At 47.1% G+C, this 23106-nt stretch overlaps 1 protein-coding gene across 1 annotated transcript; it reads left to right on the top strand.

Annotated features, from left to right (window-relative positions):
- The first annotated feature begins 559 nt into the window (after positions 1-559).
- Positions 560-17504, top strand: LOC124616249 (spidroin-2-like). Its single transcript, XM_047144553.1, has 3 exons — positions 560-737; positions 16563-17152; positions 17349-17504. The coding sequence occupies exons 1-3, from the start codon at positions 560-562 to the stop codon at positions 17502-17504; spliced, it is 924 nt and encodes a 307-aa protein (XP_047000509.1).
- Positions 17505-23106: the final 5602 nt, after the last annotated feature.

Raw genomic sequence — 23106 nt, 5'->3', positions numbered from 1 at the left:
TACAGAATGATGACTGTAAACAAAAAAGAAAAGAAAGAAAAGAAAGAAAGGAAGGAAACTAAGAACAGTTTTCACTTGGTTACAGCGAGGACAACAATTTTGTAACTTCTACGTTGACAACAGATCACATTTACAAAATGCGTTTGAAATTTGTACCGTTTGCTCGAATGCTAGTACTGCATCGCTCAATCATCCTTTCACGCCCTACCCCAACCGCTGCACGTGCATCGAGATACGTCATGTGGTGACGTCACATGTTCAACATTTCTCTTCCATTTTTGGTGTATTTGCGACCCCACGTGTCTTACATTACATTACTTATCTCAGCGTCAGCTACTTTGCTTTTGTGTTTTTAAGCGTTAATAAGAATTACTATTATACGATGGCAAATTCGCAGAATTTCTGGCTTGCACGAAGGCGAATCGACCGTCTTTCTTGTGGCGCATCACTTGGAACTGAGCGGTAAGTGGTGCAGGTACACAGTGTATAGCAGCGCACAGTGGTGTGTGGGGTAACGAGCGGCTCGTCTCCCCCGGAGTGAGCTACGCTACGCTACGGTATGGCGCGCGAGTTACGGCCGGGGTCAACAGCGTGCATCACGCACAAACACACGCCGCAATATAGCGGCGGCGGCGGCGCTGCACCTGCCGCCTGCCCCTGCGTGCACGCAGCCCGGCGCGCGTCAGCCCGCGACTGGCGTCAACAGCGCCGGCTGCACCCCTCTGCTGGGACAGGACGTCAGCAGCTGCGCTCACCGTCCTCCACCGGTCACTGAGCTCACCCAAAACTAACGTCTGCTTTTTTCAGCATACTGGCGGAAACGACGGGATCTTGTGATTAAACCAAAGACGGAGTGTTCACACACTAATCACCAGCAAACTAAAATGACGAAAAGAAATTTAGACCTCAACGTCGTGTCAAGTTCAGCTGATAAGAGACGGAACACAAATTTGAAATACGAAAGAAGGGGAATGATATCGCGTGCGGCCTTATATATTTAACCGGTCCACCATTGCTGCAAAGGATGTAGGATAACTACGGCAAGCCTCTGTCAAGATGGGTGGACAGGAACTTGAACCTTACACTTTTCAAATACGTACTTAATATTTAAACATTTTAAAAAGGCATGTAGTCAACTTTTGGAAATTTGTAAGCGATGATTCACAAAATACTTTTGACGCGACACCTGGACATTATCGGACTTAATAGTACAGGCCACCAAAAAGCCCTGAGATACAGGATGCCTTTTGGCTAACGGTGTTCTCTCTGAGGCTGATCGAGTGGAAACCTTATGGACAAGCCTCATTCTCCCCCTTGGTCTCATTCATTGATGTGTCGCCATAACAAGCCCTTATTTTATTTCTTGTCTTCGGTAAATGTGCAAAAAAAAAAAAAAAACGAAACTTGTCTAAATGCGTATCGATTTATTTATTTATTTAGTGGGAGCACACAAAAACTAGTCTACCAACCGTTCCGTAGTATTCAATTCCAATTGCAGTCTCAACCGCATAAGCATCACCCTTGTTTGATCACCACGCCTTACGACTGTCTACAATTATTATTACACGTAACTCCATAATTTCTCGTAACTGAGTTAAATAATTTTGGATGGTAAACAAGGGAAACAGTTGTCAACGCCAAGATTGGTTCGAAAATCAGAGAGATTTACTAGGTATGGCTCCTACTGGAGGCACCACGCCCTTCTACGCCGTTCAGCCAACCAGGCAGCTAGTGATCTCAGACGATTACAAAAGAGATTATTACGTAGCTACAGAATGCAATTATTCAGTGCCGCAAGTGTCTAACACAGTTACTCTAAAACGACCGGAGCATTAAAATTCGCGACGCCGGGTTCCCTCTTAGCGTTTCCGTTCTGAATAGTTATTGTGTACCGACTCGCCACACATCGTAGTCCGTAACACATTCCATTCGTAACAATACCTATTTGGATTATCTCTGTCTGCTCTGGGACCGAAATTCTAAGATAATGGGCATCCGACATCAATATTATAGATGCACCTGTCGCACGGCGCGACGAGAGGATCAGAGTAAAAAAAATCTATACATCGATGGAGGTATCGTCATTAGCCGTAATCGGGCACTGAAATAATTCAGTGGTAAAAGTTGAAAATTTGTTCCCGGCCGGGACTCGAACCCTGATTTCACACTTTAATCGAGCAGTGGTCTTACCCACTTCGTCTATCCGAGCATGCTATTTGTCCGACCCAAATTCCCAACTTATCGCACACTGCTAAGTGCGTCCGAGTCGATTTACCTCATTTGCACACAACGCCGCACCTGGTAGCCACGCGGTCAGAGGCGCCTTGCCATGGTTCGCCGGCTCCCCTCGTCGGAGGCTCGAGTCCTCCCTGGGGCATGGGTGTGTGTTTTATCCTTACCGGAAGTTAGATTAAGTAGTGTGTAAACCTAGGGACCGATGACCTCAGCAATTTAGTCCTACAGAAGATTACCACAAATTTCCAAAAATTTGCTCGCAACGTTTCCCGTACTTCCGCAAGAGGTTCTGACGCTATTGTGCATCCGCACTGAGGATATGACAGCAGTCAAGCTTACAGATAGACACTGAAGCGCCAAAGAAACTGACATAGGCATGCGTATTCAAATACAGAGGTATGTAAACAGGCGGAATACGGCGTAGCCGTCGGCAACGCCTATATAAGACAACAAGTGTGTGTCGCAGTTGTTAGATCGGTTACTGCTGCTACAATGGCAGATAATCAAGATTCAAGTGAGACTGAACGTGGTGTTACAGTCGGCGCACGAGCGATGGGGCACAGCATCTCCGAAGCAGCGATGAAATGGGGATTTTCCCGTACGACCATTTCACGAGTGTACAGTGAATCTCAGGAATGCGGTAAAACATCTAATCTCCGACATCGCTGCGGCCGAAAAAAGATCCTGCAAGAACGGGACCAACGACGACTGAAGAGAATCGTTCAACGTGACAGAAGTGCGACTCTTCCGTAAATTGCTGCATATTTCGATGCTGGGCCATCAACAAGTGTCAGCGTGCGAACCATTCAACGAAAAATCATCGATATGGGCTTTCGGAGCCGAAGGCCTACTCGTGTACCCATGTTGACTGCACTACACAAAGCTTCACGCCTCGCCTAGGCCCGTCAACACCGACATTGGACTGTTGATGACTGGAAACATGTTGCCTGGTCGGACGGGTCTCGTTTCAAATTGTATAGAGCGGATAGACGCATACGGGTATGGAGACAACCTCATGAATCCATGGAGCCTGACTGTCAGCAGGGGACTGTTCGAGCTGGTGGAGGCTCTGTAATCGTGTGGAGCGTGTGCAGTTGGAGTGATATGGGACCCCTGGTACGTCTAGAGACGACTGTGACAGGTAATACGTACGTAAACATCCTGTCTGATCACCAGCATCCATTCATGTCCATTGTGCATTCCGACGGACTTTGACAATCCCAGCAGGACAATGCGACACCCCATACGTCCATTATTGCTACAGAGTGGCTTCAGGAACACTCTTCTGAGTTTGAACACTTCCGCTGACCACCAAATTCCCCAGACATGAAAGTTAGTGAGCATATCTGGGATGCCTTGCAACTTGCTGTTCAGAAGAGATCTCCACCCCCGCGTACTCTTACGGATTTATGGATAGCCTTGCAGGATTCATGGTGTCAATTCCCTCCAGCACTACTTCAGACATTAGTCGGGTCCATGCCACGTCGTGTTGCGGCACTCCTGCGTACTCGCGGGGATCTCGATATTAGGCAGGTGTATCAGTTCTTTGGGTCTTTGGGTCTTCAGTGTTATATATATCTATGCCTGACTCTCTAATGCCTTTCCATTCGATTACGTAGAAAACAGGATTCACAGCATAAGAGAAAACTTCTCCATTCAGAAGAGGTCTAACTTGTGCTGGTGACATGGTCATCCGTTTACTCCCGAACACCACGAGCCATAAGCTGTATTGGCTTGGCATCTGAGCTGCCCCTCTAGTAGGCGCCCCTGTTGTGCTTTGACGTAGTGTGTCGACTAAACCCGAGGCATATTCTATGGGATGTTCTCACACTACTTCAATAGCCTTTCGCTATTCGCAAAAAGAGTCAGAGAAGCACGTGAAGAAAATTTAAAAAATACAATAATAACAGCTCAAAAAACCTACAATAATCAATCATTTTTAGCAGCTATAACTAGTTTTCATATTCTTTTTCTACTTTCCCCGCGCTATATACAGAGAGTTCAAAAAGAAGTTTCGAATACTTTGAAAGGTGGTAGTACTCTTCGTTACAGGAAAAATAAGTCCAATAAACATGGATCCGGAAACGCATACTTTTCGAGATACACACGTGTTTACCGGAGCGGCTGCGCGACGCTTGGTTGAGGATATCAGCACAGTCGTTGCATTGGCGCTTCGTCAAATGTGTCGGCAGGGTATCATGATGTCTTACTCACAGTACTCTACCTACCATTAGGTGGTATGCAGTCAGTTGTGAGGTTCGAGTCGTGTTGTATGGCTCTGAGCACTATGGGACTTAACATCAGAGGTCATCAGTCCTCTAGAACTTAGAACTACTTAAACCTAACTAACCTAAGGACATCACACACATCCATGCCAAAGGCAGGATTCGAACCTGCGACCGGAGCAGTCGCCCGGTTCCAGACTTAAGCGCCTAGAACCGCTCGGTCACACCGGCCGGCAGTCGTGTTGTAGGCTATGTTGGTTTTCGTTGTGTTTGTTTGCCTCACTGTACAGCACTGTCAACCTTGGGTGCGTATCATGGTGATTTACCTTTTCTAAATGCGGATTCATTTACGTGTTTGCTCTTATTGTGCTGTTTCTACGTACAAATGGTGTAGTACATTTACAGTTTCTCTCTTCCGCCACTTGTTAGCAGTGGACGCCTACTACTCGACAAGTGAAACGGCGGATACGATGTTCTGATATGATTTAGCAAACCGACGTAGCCTGGGAGCTCGTGCCCTCTACGCTGAAAAATATCTAGAGCACAGAGTGCCCTCTGATAAGCTGTTCGACAGATTTTTCCTAAGTCTGAGGGACACAGGTGCCTTTGCACCACGGAAGACTGACAGTGGAAGGCCCCGCATAGTTTGCACGTCTGACGTGGAGGTGCGTCTGCCACGTTCGATGAAAGAAACCTCTGCGATCAGTGTCCGATAATTATCAGCAGTAGAAGACCTGTCGCACTCTCTTATATGGGCGGTACTTCATGAACAATTGCTGTACCCATCTCATCTACAGCGCGTTCAAGCCCTAAGGCCACAGGATCATCATGGCAGAAGACGATTCTGTCAATGGCTGTTGCAGAAGTGTGCCGCAGATCCATTGTTCACATCCAGAATTTTATTTACTGATGAGGTAAAAAAAAGAATTATCAACTGTATACCATTAAGAGTGTAACAATGACAAGTCTTTGCCGTTAGATTCAGAAGCATCCGACCCACTATACATTTCAAGGCGGTGGGTTACTCTACTGTTAATGAAATAAATAAATAATACATAGTTCACAAGAGATGGTGTTGTGAATTTTCCACAACCAGCACGTATGGGCAGACGTAAATCCGCAAGCAATTCAGGAAAGAGGGCATCAACACCGATTCTCAGTCAACGTATGAGCAGGCGTATTTGGCGACAGATTAATAGGCCCATACGTACTATCACAAAAGTTAACCGGGGCGCATTATTTAGACTTTCTCATTAATGTATTGCCTACCTTGCAGGAGGCTGCGCAATTGCAGCAATGAATACAAACGTGATTCATGCATGATGGCGCACCAGCACGCTTTCGTCACAATTTTCACGAACATCTGACGCAAACATTTCTGGGCCGCTGGATCGGTCGAGGGAGACGGGGAGGGGGGAGGGCACACCTTGACCTGCTCGTTTCCCAGACCTCAATCCCCTAGCCTTTTGATTATAGGGACACTTGAAGGAATTTGTCTACGCCACGCCAATCAACGATGTGTGGACAGTACGGGTCACGTCTTCAATGGGTGCCAGCATGCACAACGCCCGGGTATACTTAAAAGGGTGCGTCGTTCCTTACGCCGGAGGGCAGAGGAGTGCATTGTCATGGATGCACACCACGTTGAACACCTCCTGTAAACACGAGTTTATTGCAGGAAGTACGTATTTCCAAACCCATGTTTATTGGACGTCACTCAGAAAGTGTACATTTCCGGAACCATGTTTATTAGACTTATTTTTCTCGTTTCGATGAGTACTACCACCTCTCAAAGTATTCGACAGTATTTTTTGAACACCCTGTATAAATGACATGCTCACCACGCCGTGTCGCGTCGAATATCGTACGCCACTGGCGGTAAATTATGCTAATCGAGGTTTAGTTGAATCGAGTTTAAGAACTTTTCTAGTATCCCTCATTATAATAATTGTTTATGTCAGCTTCTACTAATTTTTTTCTCGAGAACAACTGTACTCGCATTCGGTAAAAGCTATTTCAAATGCCGACCATCATTCCTGATTGAAAATGAGTATTTCGGCCGCCCACAAAAACAGCCAGTATCTCACCCTCCTACTTTCCAAGCTTTACCGAAGCTCTCCTGCGGAACATTAATTCTCCAAGGGTGTGGTTCAGCCATTTCTCAGGGATATCGTTTCTTCCGTGAGTGTTAGTATCTCATTTCTTGGCCGTGCCTGTGGGCTTTCCTTTGGCCACTGTCTCCAACAAGGTACTGTTTCTGGAGGAAGGAGGCTTCCTTCAGCCTGGAGCCGAAGGGCCAGGTCTTCCACCAATCCTCCAGAATGGCTTGTGACCAGAGCCTACAAAGCCGGGCGATTACTTCCTCAGTGACGGTCGGTGTTTTCAACATCTTTGCACAAAAAGTTATTAACGCCCCTCCACGAAGCAGCAGCTTACAGGAGCGCTGCAAGCAGGAGCAGGGAATGGACAATGAGAATGCCTCCTGTGGTGTACGGGAAGTTGTATAAGTTGAGTGACTACAGGAGGAAACAAGATAACTTCGACAAAATTTCTAGTTCTTGTGATACATGGCAGCTAGCTCTAAATGTAGAAAAATGTAAATTAATGCCGATAAGTTGGAGAAACATATCCATAATGTTCAAATACGATATCAATAGTCTCCTGCTTGACAGTCGCGTCTTTTAAATATCTGGGCGTAACTTTGTAAAGCGATATGAAATGAACCGAGGATGTGAGAATTGTGGTAGGGAAGGCGAATGATCAACTTTGGTTTATCGGGAGAATTTTGGGAAGGTCTTGTTGATCTGTGCCACCTAGAATCGACAGTAGAGGGCGTCAGACGGTGACGTAAACGGCATCAATCAAACCCTTCCTTTCCCTGGGGCGTTGATTCCCATACATTCGCGGTCGAAAACGACAGTTGGCAGTGCTACGAGAAACAGAAAGATGTTCTTGACAACATCTGACATTGCTGGCAGCCCTGGACGTTTCAGCCGTTCTCTAAGGACACTGTGGGGATGATTTCGCATCGAACGTGGTCGCTCCCCTTTGAAGCGCAGCAATTTTTGCTCCTGTGTACAGGCTGGAACCACTAGAGACCGTTCAAAACCACTCAACGAAATACGAACTTCCTCCGAAGCAGCGACGGTACTTACGCTTTTTCAGTCCTCTTATTGAGTGATAACTCGGGAGCGCAGCATTAATATGTGCGTGAATAAAACGGTAAAGGGCCCTCTAAGACATCCCCCCCCCCCTCCCAGTTCGGCAAGACTCTCGGTGGTATCTATCCACAATTTTTGAGTACGTAACTTCAGGAATTTTAGACACCAAATCAGCCTGGCGCTGCTCTGGCTCCTGAAAGTTAGGCAACCCTTTCGGCACTCGTTGGGTGCACTTTGCCTAACTTCAGGCGGGAGGCGCCTTTATAGACGTTTAACTTTCCATGATGACATCAAGAGACCTGGCACCTCGTTGCAGATGTTTGCATTTATTTGTGTGTCGTGAAGGTCGTTACTACACCAATAGTAACAGAAGTTTTAAGACGGTTATTGTAAAACGTCATCAGCAAAGGAAAAATGTTTCGACGGGTAAATAACGTGTAAATGTCTAAAGATGATGTCCACATAATACGAATGTTGTCTCAAAAACGCATGTTCTCAAGCAGAGTCTGTGGGCATGGCGTGTTGAAAAAGGGGTGCTAATCATATCGGTGCGTTACCCCATAAAGCACGAACATTAACGTCACGCACGCTACAGTTTTGACTTTATGCGCCAGGAGCACTGCTATCGCATCACGTGACGAGGCAGCCCGCGAGCTTAAGTATGCGAATCAAACTCGCAGGTCATCAAAGGTTACCCACGCCTGTCGCAATGCATGGTGATCACCACAGTCTTGACAGCAGTGACTCGAAGAGCAGAGTAATAGCGACCAGAGGGTTCGTTTCATTCTGTCTGCGGCGCGGAGGGACGGCGAAAGTGGCACAGAAAGGAGGCTGGGTGCGCGCGAGTCAGCTGCAGTCCGCGGCGCCCTGGTGCGGTCCGAGGGCCTCCATTCAGCCGCTGCAGCAGGGGGAGCCGAAACACGAGCATACAAATTAAAGGAGACGTGACGGCCCGTCGGCAGCGGCGCCGAGCCACTGCGCGCCGCGCCGCTTTCATCTCTTTCCGGAAGACGGCATCGATTCCGCTAAAAGCCACGTCGAATCGTAGTGTGGGAGGCGCCGCCGGCCAAAATAAACTGCGACCGTTCCACCGGAGTGTCACACGCACAGCTTCCTAAGAGCTAGTAGCATCTGGAAATCGAGACTCGCTACACCGGTGGCGGAAACTGTTTCCTTTTCTCGACAAGGAAGGTGCGCCGAGGCGAATGTGACGCTTAAATCTCTCGCAGAATGAAACTTGTTTTGGCGTGAGAGCGGGCGGGCAGGCTTTAAGGAGAGCAGAGGAGCGGCTAGGAGAGGAGAGAGGAGTGTGTCGGGGCTGCCCTACACGCTGGATCAATAGGGCGGCGGTGACTGTCACCGTCGCCGGCGCACACCTGGCCGGGAGCCGCACACATTTGCGCCGCTCGTAACTCGCGACTCACGGCCGAGAGGAGCCACACACCGCAAGGAGGCTGCAGCCGGCGGGACGAGTGCCGAGGGGAGAAGAAGTTGGCACCGGTACCCGTCTCCGTCACATCAGCGTGAAGGCTAGCGGCACTGCCGCTTACAGAAATTAGGAGGTTCACCACGGAAGTGTTTCCGGACCCTTAATGTTGTGTTGTATATTAACTGCCTTGCAGTCGATATTAATATTAGCCTCAGACTTTTCGCAAACGATTCGGTTTTTTTATAATGAAGAACTGTCTGAACCGACCTGCACGAACATTGGGACCTCGATAAGAATTCAAAATGGTGCAAAGTTTGGCAATTTACTTTAAATGTTCACAAATGTAAAACCGCGCACTTTAAAAAACGAAAAAATATAATATCCTACGCCTAAACTATAAATGAATCACAAGTGACATCGCTCCACTCACACAAATACCTGCGTGTAACAGCTTGTACGAATACGAAATGGAACAATCACATACGTTCAGTCGATGACAAAGACTTTGCTTCATTGCAAGGATACTGGGAATTTGACATTAGTGTACAAAGGAGACAAAACTCATGTGAGCGGTCCTGGAATACTGCTCAAGTGTGTGACACCCGTATCAAACAGGGCTAACAGGGAATAGCGAAAGGATAGAAAGAAAAGCAACACGACTGGTCATCGGTTTTGTTAACCCATGTGAGGTACTGAAGAAACTGAACTGGTTAACATTAGGAGATAGACGTAAACTGTCTCCACAAAACCTACTCAAAGTTTCGAGAGCCAGCTTTAAATCGATAATCTAGGACTGCAAAACTCAAGGACGACACAGATCAAGTAACATAACGTATTACCAACTCAGTGGAAATTAATGAAGTTTGGGAGCATGTTGCCAGTCGTGCATAGGAAGTTCGACGTCACACAGTGTGAGATCAACGTGACTACAGCGCCAAACAGGACTGACCCGGATACACGAGGTAGTTGGAGGATCGGAAAAATACAGCGTGTGTCAATCAGCTAGCAGTTACGGCGCACTGTGATTGTGTTCTTTACAACACGGCCTGGAGACAACATTTGGATGAGTTCACATGGGAAAGAATCATCAGGAAACAGGAAAAAGGCCGAAATGCGACGAGTGTAGCCGAAAAATTTGGTACTGCTCACAAGACTGTTTCACGCGCATGGGCAGAGTTCCGAAACACGGGTACTGCTGCCCGAAGGAGAGGAAGTGGTCGATCACTGCCAACTACAGCAACGGATGACAGCTACGTAGTGCAACAGGCAAGAAAGGATCCACGCCAAATACCGGGTGCAATTGCAACCACATTTAAAACGACTGCAACGCACGCATTTAGCGCACCACCGTGGCACGGCGACTGCATGGGGGAGGTCTCTTTGCCCGAAGACCAAAGTGTTGTGTTCCCTTGTCAGCCGCAAATCGGCGGCACCGTTTGCGAAGTTGCCAAGAGCGTAGAGACTCGACCAACGACGAGTAGTGTCGCGAGCTCTATTAGGATGAGAGTACATTCCGTCTGAGTAGTGATTCTGGACGCACCATCATGCGGTAAAGAGGTGGGAACACATAGTGCACCCACAAGCATTATCGAACATGATAGTTTTGGTGGTCCAGGTGATATGGAGTGGGGAAACATAATGTTGCATGGGCTTAATGATGTCCAAATTTCTGAATACAGTGCACTCACCGATCAAAGTTATTGGGACACTGTATTTCTTCCTCACGTGGGTTTTTTCAGGGGTGAATTCAGCCCTGACTTTGTTTTTATACATGAGAATGCGCGACGACGAACTGCGCAGAGCCGTCCGTTGTGGCCGAGCGGTTCTAGTCGCTTCGGTCCAGAACCACGCGACGGCTACGGTCGCAGGTTCGAATGCTCCCTCGGGCATGGATGTGTGTGATGTCCTTACGTTAGTTAGGTTTAAATAGTTCTAAGTCTAGGGGACTGATGACCTGAGATGTTAGGTTCCATAGTGCTCAGAGAAATTTCAAAAGCGCAGGTGGAGCTACTCTTGAGAGGATATATGGCGAATGGACTAAGCTGCCCGTCCCCTCGACTTGAATCCGATTGAGCACGAGGGAGATGCGTTGGGGAGACGTACTGCAGCATGACCATCCACATACACCAACGGCCATCCAACAACTGTCAACCGCTCTGCTAGAGGAATGTAATACCATACCAAAATTATCAGCACAGGAGCACGTTGCAGAGCGTACAATGCCATCGTGGTAATCACAGGCCCTATCAATAACCACGTCCCTCTTTTTGTAACGTCCAGGGGACCATCATGAATCCCAGTGGCTTTAGTGTAGTTACTGCCTCTGAATGCAAGTGTCACTTCTGTTCGTCTCATTACGTATTTCTTTCAGTTTCCTTCCGCAATACACGGTAGCAATTCTTTGTACTTGTGGTCCAAGTTTCATCGAGCTATTTTACTTGACAGTGATATCATGTAAATGTTACTTCAGTCCTGAAGTTTTACTACAACCCCCCCCCCCCCCCCAATTGCATCGCGAGGACAATACTAATTACAGCTCGCACAAAGGAGCTGAAGCAATCATTCTTCCCGTCCTCCATACGTGAATGGAACTGGAATGACTGTCCGCTATGCACCTCACAGTGGTTTGCAGAGTATGGATGTACAACCAGATAAACGAGAAAGGGGTGGTAACAGACTAATTATTAAAACCCAGTGAACTGCTGCAGCGGCAAGACAATGGAGTTCGTATTCGGAAGGACAGTGGTTCTAATGCCTGTCAATCATCCACGTTCAGGTTTCCTGTGTTTGTCTTAGACTGGCTAAGGAGAATGTCTGGATAGTTTCTCTGGAAGGACACGGTCGGTTTTCCTCCCCAACTTTTCCGATTCCCAATTTGTGATCCGTCCCTAATGACCTCGTTAACGACGGCAGGTTAAACATTAATCTTACAACAGTTTTTACTCATTAAACCACTAAGAAGTTTGGTATATTTTCATTCTCTAAGATCACATGAAAAAAATACTGATGTAACACTTCATTCAGAAAGATAAAGAAACGAAGATTGGTATTTAATGTCACATCTACTTCAAGGCCACTAGATACTGGACATTAACTCGAGTTGACGAAGATGACAGCGAAATCGACGGTTGTTCACTTAAAGGAGCCGTTACGGCGTTCACATGAAGTGATGCAGAAACAGAACTAGGAAACTAATCTGGTCAGCTGCCCCTCACGAATCAAGTCCCGGGTGCTAACAATTGCGCAGGCTTACTAGCTTTCTAGACAGCAGCATTAGTCTGAAGAAAGAGTATTATTTACTCTCGTTTATTTGTCCTGTCTATAAACTCCAAACATGAGCTGCGACTGAAGTCCTCTACCGTAGCGGACAAGGATGTCCGACGACTGGTTTGTACTACGCTCTTTAGGATCTGGCGCGTGTATCAGTTAATTTAGAAGGCTCACCAGAGCCACCACTACTTTCAGTGCTCCCTTGGCATTTCCACTTCACAATAACATCGTCACTAGCGGTCTACAAATGATATGAAATCCTTTTCACCGAAATCTACAATCTGTAAGACTCCACGATTATACGCTCTTTCTTAACTCGACCTGAAAGAAGTGTAACGAGATAAACGCGTTCTGCATGGACACACATGGTATATGCTGAATACAATAGCCTGACGCCAACTGTTCAATGGTGAGACTTACAGTCACACAATGTAGCAAAGTTACGTTTAAAAGTAAAATCATTTATCAATAACAGCTTAACTTTCAGTGCGTACCAGACTGAAAATGTGTAAAAATTATACTTGTTGCGGAGAAAGAGTGAAAAGCACTGGCTATTGTATGTCTATGAATCATGGAAAGGAACAGAGCAATCACCACCGTTGCCTGATTGTCAGCAATAATGACAACCGCTGGCGTGTCAATTCCCGGGCACCATATCAGATTTACCTAGAAGGGGTCCACTTGTTTCCAAGGGTCCAAACGCGAAAATTCTTGAATAAATAGGCAGCAAAACTTACACGTGATATATACGAAATAATAATAATAATAATAATATCTAGACACAAGAACAGATCATATGCTGCACATGAGTTGGGCGGGGGGGGGGGGGGGGGGTTGTTTGGGGCAGGAGACCAGACAGCGAGGTCATCGGTCTCATCGGATTAGGGAAGAATGGGGAAGGATGTCGGCCGTACCCTTTCAAAGGAACCATCCCGGCATTTCCTGCAACGATTTAGGGAAATCACGGAAAACCTAAATCAAGATGGCCGGACGCGGGATTGAACCGTCGTCCTCCCGGCATGAGTTGGGATATAGGAATATGATACATAATATTTTAACATAATTTCAAATAAATAATATATATCAAAGTATAATGGTGTTTAACGAAAAAACATAAAATATCTACTTAAATAATGTAAATAATTTTAAAAGTCTAAACTCTACATTTTGGCCGTTTGGCGCACAGATATATATTCATCCGGAATCCAGGAGGCAGATGATACTCGTCTACTGTACTACGCTCGAATGCTATACCACAACTTTGTAATTTATAATTCTAAAGTACTCTGTACTGTATAACAATGGACTAACCTCACTACACTACACTGTCCTACACTATTGTACTTGGTGTCAGAAGGAAACTGGATTCCCTCATTTATCTGGATAGATAGCCCCCGGCGCGCTAACGCCGAGCTCAGAATTCACAGGGCCTTTACTGCCGCGATACCCAACGTTGAGGAGCTTAGGAGCGGACTGCCAGGATCTCAGCAAATCCTTCCTGGTCGTTCTTGAGAGTCACCTTCTGGCTGGTAGGTGAACGCTCTGCCGTGGTGGGCCTCGTTGTGATGATATAGGCCTATGCCTTTCGTGAGGACAGCAAGCTTACAGTGGGTCAAAGTAATTATCTTACGACGATTGCGAAATGTATTCTAGCAGAATTAAGGAAAACAATCGAGCATAAGAGATACCGATTGGATGGGATTATGATTGGAATGAAGAATTCCATCAAACAGACGACAGCACATTCTTAAGGGAGAAAAAAATACTGATATGTAGAAGTAACTTCCGTGGTACCCCAATGAAGTATTATAAGACCGTTACTATTCACTGTATTTATAAATGTCCTAGGGGGTATTGCCGGAAGCACCACGGGTCTGTTCGCGGGTGATGCTGTTGCATACAGAAAAGTAGGGACGGTAGAAAATCGTAGCGAAAAGCCGGAAGACCTGCAGCGAAATGGGCGAGAAGACCCGTAATTGTACGGTCAGTGCAAGCAGTCATATCCACTACTACATAATCGTACGCAGCGGTTTAAAGTGGAGCGACTACATAAAACTAATCGTACGAGTCGTAAATGTCAGATTGACATTCGCTGAAAGAACCCAGGAAATGTGTCACACCGACCAAGAAAGTAGCTTACAAAACCTCCGTCTGACAGATACTTGAATACCGCTCGTCAGCCCTGAGACCAGTCCGGAGGAGGACTTAGGGAAAAATAAAAATGAAAAGAAGAAGAACAGCGGGAAGTGAACAGGAATCAGGGTATATGACAGTGGTGTACAGGGTAACCTCCGGCACTCAGGGTCTTGGGGACGGCCAGACGGTGCCAGGTGGGAGGCGGCCGGCACTTTGCCGCAGCCGGCGTGCAGGCTGCACACGCGAGCCGCCCCCCCCCCCCCCCCCCACGCGATGTGCCCGCCGGCCGTTATCGCGCTCCTTCTGCAGCACGCGACGGCCGCGTTAGCCGGCCAGGGCTTTTAAAAGGCGCAGTCACGCGGCCACAGCTCCTCTGCAACGAGCTAGCCTTCTTTGGCCGCAAAACATACATTCGTATATTCGGGATTCACATCTCTCCCCTGTGCCAGTCGAGTGCACAGATTCACATTCTAGCATAGACATATTATCCAATACAGGGGAGAAACCGTCTTACCAACAGGGAGAAGATGTTACCAAAGTATGAACCAATAGTTTTGTCATATAAACCGGCAATAGGCCCTATGTCACGAGGACAAGACATTTAGTTTCGATATCTTATAAACTCTTCACACTGACAATACTCTTTTCGAAAACAACAGACATACACAAAACTCCTAATTTCTGCACATCTGCGTATTAGCGGGGGGGGGGGGGGGGGGGGGGGGGGGGAGTGTTTACCACAGGGATTCCTGACACAGTATTAATGTCGATTTTCAGGCTCGTGAGATGAATTACCTTGGGCCAAGAGATTTGGAATATGCCGAAACAAATGCTTCTTATTACAGGAACCTATTATTAAATATCCGTTATCTGGAAAATCTATGATGCGATAACTAAGATTGGGATGCAATACAGCGTAGCACTGACTTTTTTTATCTTCATTTTCAATTCTTTAGTCATCCTACCGGTATGATTGCATTCTGAATCCTTATCGTCTCGAGCGAATCTTTTCATCCATACGCACCTTCTACACGTAACAACCTTGATGACCTGTAATACACAATCTAATCTTTCTCGGTCCAATAATTCTCCCGCTCTCCCTAAGGTCATCTAAATGCTGTAACTCATTAGGAGAGGTCCTAGTAATCTATCTGTTTACCTAATATTGTTTTTCCATAGACTCCTTTCCTCATCTGTTCTTACTAGAGTCTATTCATTTCTGGCACAAACAATTATTACTGTCGATGCATATCGGTAAAGAGCGCCAAAGCACAATACGGAAATGACTGCCGTGGTAAAGGAGTGTCAGAAATTGTAATACACACACAAAATAGGAACACGTCTGATCCTAACACCACAACATAATTGCCGCAGTGGAGGAACACTAGTTTCTGTCGAGGTCAAGGCCTGCACAGACGGAGGAGACAGATTCCTACAAAGAAAATTATGCTGAGGCGTCCAATAAAGGTTTTTTGGTCTCGACAGCGATCTAGCCACTTTAGTACAGAAGTTCGAAAAATGCAGCAATTCTGCGTGGTAGTTTCCTCGGTTTGACGCCGAGAAAGAACAGATGGAAGCAGCCCATCATTATACCGTAGCTACCTCAAGCGGAAAGACTCTTTTGAAAATAAATGCGACAGACGAATGTGTCCTCCCAAAGACACCACGCTCGGTTTCTCATCCCTTGCAGTACGGTGTCCGCTTTTTCAGGATTTGCCAAACATTACTGAATCTTCAACTTTATGGCAGGATACGCTTCCTGACGACACAGTCGTCAAGGTAACGTCAGGGAGGGAAGTCCTGTGCGCCATTTGCCTGTGAATCGTGCAAACTGTATAACGTGTGCTATCGTATTTTAACTGTACGTGTATCGCATTGCCTGAGGCGGAATGCATGGGTTTTTTTAAACGAGGGTGGAAAATCGCATAAAACTCAGACTTAGGCTCGCCGGTGTACCAGTTCAGGGTCGTTAATCCGCCGCGCAGTTTGGATCCTCGTCTAGCTCACACTCGTGTACGAAGAGCTTGCGCTTTAGAGTTACTTTAAACGAGCAGATCAAAGACAGTAGTAACAGCAATGACTATTAACAGCGGGGTGCGGATCTAGGGAGCGCACTGGGAATATCTGTGGAATGCTGTGGGTCGTGGCAATTGGCCTCCGGCGAGGGGAAATGGGACGAGGCCAGCGCTAAGGCAGCCCTGCAGCAGGACGGCCCGGGTGGCAGGGCCAGGGGATGCTCACAGCCGGCGATTTTCGCAGCAGCAGCAGCAGCGGCGGCGGCGGAGGCGGAGGCGGCGGCGGCACGCGACGCCGGCCCTGCCGTCCGGGGGCCCGCTAGTAGCGAGCACGGCCTGCAGAGGCGCGCGCGGCGCTCGCTATCGAGCTACGGCGGCGCGGGCGGGCGGGGGCGGGGGACGGGCGGCGGCGGCGGCGGCGGCGGTCCAGTAGCGGCGCGGCGGCGGCGCCGGCACGCGCCCGGCCCGCTGCCGCTGCCGGCTCACACACGCGCCGACCGCCGAGTACGAGCCGCCACGCGCGCGCACACACGGGGAAGGACCAGCGCCGAGGAGGCGGCGGTGGCGGCGGCGGCGCGGCAGACGCCGGCGGGCCGGTGGGCCCGCGAGGAGCCGGGGGCTGCAGCGCTGCGCGCCCGCCGCGTGATCAATACGGCGCCCGAGGCCAGCCGCCGCCGCCACGCCCCCGCCCACCACCCTGCCCGCCTGTCGGCCGGCCGCCGGTGCCGGCTGCGGCCGCGCCGCGGCGCCAGCGTCGCCGGCACCGCAGTCGCCGGCACCCGGCTTCTCCGAGCACAACACCACTGCGCGGCGTGGCGCCTCCACGAGCACAATGCTACGCTTTAGCTGGTTGAATCCGGGCCAAATTGTACCACAGTTGAAGACATTTGGTCCCCTTCAACCAGCTGTAGTTGGCATTATGAGCGACGCGGTTCGCAAGCCCCCGACGGAACTCGACGCCGCACACGCACGTCTCGGAAAAGATGAGAAGAGAGAGAGGAAACTGCGAGTCGTCGTCGGTGGAGATCGATAGGCGCGCGGAGGCCGCGTGCGGCGACTGCGGCGGCCGCGGACCCGCCGCCGGCCGCCGGCCGAGGGACGCCGGGACGCCGCCGCCGCCTCCGCTGGCGCGCCGCTGACGCCCGCTGCGCCGCTGCCCGGCCGACGGCCTCCGCTCTGCAGCAATTAGTTGCGCCGCCCGCCGGCAGAGCGCGTCGTCAGTAGGCGTGGCCGCCGCTAAACGCAAAGCATGTGCTCTACCCGCGCTGCCTGCCGTGAGTAAGCTTCGCTTTGCCGCTAATAACGCATCTGCGCCGAGCTGCACATTATCAGTATCAGTAGTAGTAGTAGCACGTAGAAACTGGTGTTTCGCTCTTGTCGGTAAAAATTTCTCTACGCTTGTACTGTAGATGTAGCAGTCACTAGTGATCCGAGCACGTCGTTTCGGGTCCCGCAGAGCCAGCAGTTACATAATGCTCTCAGTATGTCGCGGGACCCTAGCTCGAAAAGTTCCACCTCGCATCATTTCCCATATTAGGTCACTGGACGCTTCAGTTTACGTGCAAGGTTCCCTTACGACTGTAAACGGAAGGTCTGTAAGTGGAGGGGCCGGTGTCCGTGATCGTGAGCTCAAGGCGAAGTGCACGTCCCGGCGAGACACGCCTCCCTCGGGCCGCGTGCTCCGCGCGCCCAGCGGACGGGGTCGCGAGCTGACATGACTGCAATGCGGTCCCATTTGTCTCGCATTTAATAGGTCCGACCCTGCCGCCGCTACTACTGACAACGCTGTAATCTGCCAAGAGCCTGGCAACGCTGGCGACACCAAACTGTTTACAAGCATTCTGCGATTTCTACAGAAATAGACGACCGAAAGCAACAGCAATAAATGAATAATCTACTTCCCCAAAAACCTCACATCTGAGGCTGTCGAACGCTGCAGACTAAATAAATCGAGAACGAAATGAGTTTCGTAACAGAGGTGTCAAGTCGTAAGCATCACAACAGCGCATTTTATTCGAATGCGAGTAATTTACTGAAAACTACATAATTTTATATATAGTAATAAAATTTCCTGGTACTATTCTGCCTGTTTTCTGCAATGTTTATTTTACACTTGGTGCTTCTCAAAGAGTGAATACTGAACTCTCTAAACCCATTTACAAATGCAAAATAGGCAAACTGTTCGGTATTTTAATGCCGTAACGTCAGTTTCGTTTTGTTTTCAGGCGTTTCATTTATTTCTTACACAACGACAAACCAAGAGAGTAGTTAATTGTTCTTCCGTGTCAGTACACAACACGTGTCTCTCGATTCTGCTTCCCAGGTAGCAATACCACATGCACCGAGCGAGGTGGCGCAGTGTTTAGCACACTGGACTCGCATTCGGGAGGACGACAGTTCAATCCCGCGTCCGGCCATCCTGATGTAGGTTTTCCGTGATTTCCCTAAACTGCTCCAGGCAAATGCCGGGATGGTTCCTTTGAAAGGGCACGGCCGACTTCCTTCCCCATCCTTCCCGAATCCGATGAGACCGATGACCTCACTGTTTAGTCTCTTCCCCCAAACAACCCAACCCAATACCACATGCCATTCAAGATATTTCTCATTCCAGTGCAAGTAGCTTCTATATCTGACGTTACACGATATATACTGTTACAAGAGATGAACGAGCTATCTGATATAACGAGAACACAATAAAATGATTCGCTCGTTCCTACACATCTACTTGACACTGTTCTCTACACTACAGACAACACGTAATTAAATCAACATACTCATCACATGAATACTTGTCATGCCAAAGTCACGAATTTAACTACGCAAAATAATAATTAGCGACTGATGACATATTTATGCGACACCTCATACAAATCCTGCAGTTTTTGTTTAGAGATATTTCAAGCCGCAATACGTGCTCAACTGAATGATGAAGGGACAGTAATCGGTTGTGGTATCGTTACAGGTATAATACCGGTATTCTGTTACGTGATGATTTTAGCAGACCACATCTGTACGGTTTCATTTAAAATTCTTACATCCGATGGCACGATTAGTATCAATTTAAAATATTCTTCTAATAACCTGATTTACTTTTCAATCACCCAAAAAATTTGGCGACTTAAACAAGCGTAGGTACTTCTATCAAAAATTATAATCGTTGTCCACAGAATCTTAAAAAAATGAAACGAGTAAGCAGCTAGGTAAATGCAGATGGAAAAACTGCGCTTCCCTGTCAAGGTCACAAGTCCGTGACAGACGCGCCGTGTCGTCTTTGTAAGAGGCTACGTAGGAGGTCAGTCAGAGGGAATCTGTCACGCAACTGCGTGCACCTGTGGTGAGGGCGAACCACGCCTCCTGGGCCCCCAGCCACATATCCAGGCACACAAATTCTCTGTTTTACACAACTTAAACACAATTCTAACCACGCAAAGAGAGGTTACACGAAAGTACCTCATTTAATACATCTAGTTTACCAGGAAGTGCCTCCAGAACTGCCGTGACGATCTTTTACTGTTTCGTTGTCGTTTATTAACGAAAATACTCCCTAGAAATTCCAGCGAACGTAGAAGAATGATTTGCCTGGGAACACACAGCTTCATCAGCGTTGTGTGTTCGTTAACCACGAAGTACCAGTCGAACAGGAGATGCGGCGCTAAGCAGCGTGCAGACCTTGTTGGCCCTCGGTGACAGATAAATTACCTTGCACAATGGCAAATAAGCCTCTGGGTAACCCTATCCTACCAATTCCCATTTATCCACAGAAACTCAATCTCTCTCCGAGTAAATTATCTCAAATGCTCTGCAGCTCTAAAATGATTGTTGCGTAGAATTCAATGGTATCAATACAGTTTTACAAAGAGGACAGTGAAATGTTCTTAACGTACAGCAATGACTCATTGCGTATTCCATGTAGCCTCTGAAGCGTCTGATTACTCTGGTTAGCACACAGCACGCTACACGAAGGCGACGTACGCGAATCACCTTTGCTGATAGAAATTAACGACCCTTTTTGTCTCGAATATTATAAACGCCACGATGGAAGGGCCACGATTGGAACATGTTTGAAATATCAAAAAAGCAGTACTGAAATGTCACAAGGCATATATCAATCAGTGCCTTGTACGAACCAAAGTTAAACTGAATACACTATCCTGATGCGAACGATACAGTGAAATGTCTTTTAGGTAACGCTACCCCCCTGGATCCAACCAATTTTAGTTGATGGCCGTACGTTGCCGTAAGTCCTCCTTTACACATACCTGTCTACAAATAGCACAGTTTTACTCAGATACCTGAAACATGAAAACGAGACATAGCTTTTGCCGCTATGACTTAAAATTGTGCTAATGTATGCAAACATCTTGGACCAACAGAAATAACTGCATAGAGCGGATGGAATCATACCATATACATATAAACAAATTTGAAAGATAAGACGGGACGAAAAAAAATGTTGTTAGAACACAACGGCCTGCCTCCCAAATTTTTCATTACAACGATCGTAAAGTTCACATGAATAATGACAGGCCGTAAGTCGATTACGATGGATGCGAAATCGACGATGATCTTAAAGGAATCACCACGGTATAAACTTACCGTGATGTAAAAAAAAAAGAAAAAACAAAAAAAATCAAGGAAATCTTTTGAAAAAGAAAAAGCACCAGACGGAGGTCCCAGTTTGCTTGGCCACAGACTTAATAATGACTCCACCGATATTGCGCGGGGGTATGGGAGTGTGCAGTTGTTTGAAGACATAATAATTTTTCTTTCTATACATTCTGAGGATACAGCAGAACCGTTTAAATGAAATATATTACATACTGACTTCCAGATAAGTCTTAGACACGTGGTGGAACGGCAAGCGCTGTCCACGGGCATGTTCCACATTCATGCAAGGCCTATGGAAGCAAGGATATCGTTTTACGAGAGTAAAGTTTTGACACATGAAGTACGTAGGAACGTACTATTTGACAACACAAAAAGGAAATCTCAAACAAACGGAACCCTCCATAATAATCTCACCTAAGTAAACGACTATAATCATTCCTCACATACGCCTGTCGTATCCCGCGTAAAATGAATAACCGACTTTACAAAATTAAAGATAAAAACCATATTTTGTCTACGATTGATGACTACCACTGTTTTATGTTCCAAAGAGTCAAGCTACATATTATTTTCAAGCACGTATATCTCGCGAAATAACGATGACGGCAAAAAAATAGAAATTCGAGCTCATATGGAGGTTTAGGTGTGCTCCTTTCGTGAATGGAGTAGGAAGGAAGGGAAATGACAGAAGTAATGTCCGCTACTAATCGTAGGGTGGTTTCTGCAGTTCTAAGTGTAGAAGGAAAGAGGGCAGATTCGGATTCAACGACAATCGAAAAAACGGTTATTACAGATAGAGGAAAAGTTCGGGCAGGCAAGAATGGAGAAGAATACAGATCTTTTCAAAGAAACCAACCCAGCAGTTATCTTAAACGAATGAGGGAAACTAGGTAAAACCCAAACCCGGCTGGCCCATTAGGGATTTGAACCTCGCTCCTCTACAATGCCTTAACCACTGTGCCACTTCACTACATGTGTAGATGCCAAAGTACAATACCAAATCCCAAATTACAGTAAGATATAGCTCTGGAAAGCAGCAAGAGCTTGTAATCCTAAACCAATGTTATTGGAACGAAACGATATGTGAAGAACTGAATTTCCGCAACGCGGCCTTCATCGCATCTGTTAATTTAAAACGGAGGGAATAACTAGGAATAAGATAATGAGAATTTAAAACCTTGACTGCAGGCTACAGCGTACTTCAGGATAAAACTGCAGTATTAAACATCAAATATTTAGTGCTGAGAAGAAAAATATGGGGCATAAATGGAAAAAATATACAAATGCATTGCTCATACACATTAGAAAAATATGTCCTGAGAAGGTCTCAAGGGATGGGAAAGACACACCGCGATTTAATAGCCTTGTTAGAAAACTGTTACGTAAACAGAGAGCTTCAGCGCATCCTCAAGCGAAGTCAAAACGTAGCTAAGAAAAGCTGAACGAGGCGAAAAAGAGCATACGGAGAGGAACGAGATATGCGTTCAATGTTCTTGAAACTCAAATTTTGCCATCCGATCTGACTAAAAACACAAAGAGGTTTTGGTCTTAAGTAAAATAAGTATGCGGTTCGAATCATCTATTCAGTGACCATACTGCCGCCGAAAGGGAAGATAACAAAGAGAAGGCCAAAATACTGAATTCGGTCTTCCGAGATTGCTTCACAGCGGAAGAATGCAACACGGTTCCTCTTTTCATCATCGCACGAACATCGAAATGGCATATATTGAGATAAGCGACAGCGGAATAGGAAATCAACTGCAATTGATTCGTAGTGAAAAGGCATCTGGATAGGATGAGCTACCCGTGAAGTTCTACAGGGATTATGCAAAAGAACTTGCTCCCCTTCTAGAAGCAGTTTATTGTAAGTCGCTGGAGCAACGAAGGCTACCTGTCGACTGGAGAAAAGAGCAGGTCATTCCACTTTTCAGAAAGGGTGTAGGACAGATGCACATAATTGTAGATGTATATCGCTGACGTCAATAAGTTGCAAAATTACGGAACATGTTTCATGCTCATGCATTGTT

The sequence above is a fragment of the Schistocerca americana genome, chromosome 5 (assembly GCF_021461395.2).
Source record: "Schistocerca americana isolate TAMUIC-IGC-003095 chromosome 5, iqSchAmer2.1, whole genome shotgun sequence".
NCBI classification, from domain to species: domain Eukaryota; kingdom Metazoa; phylum Arthropoda; class Insecta; order Orthoptera; family Acrididae; genus Schistocerca; species Schistocerca americana.
The sequence above is the reverse complement of the archived record's forward strand: the minus strand, read 5'-3'. Positions and strand labels throughout refer to the sequence as shown.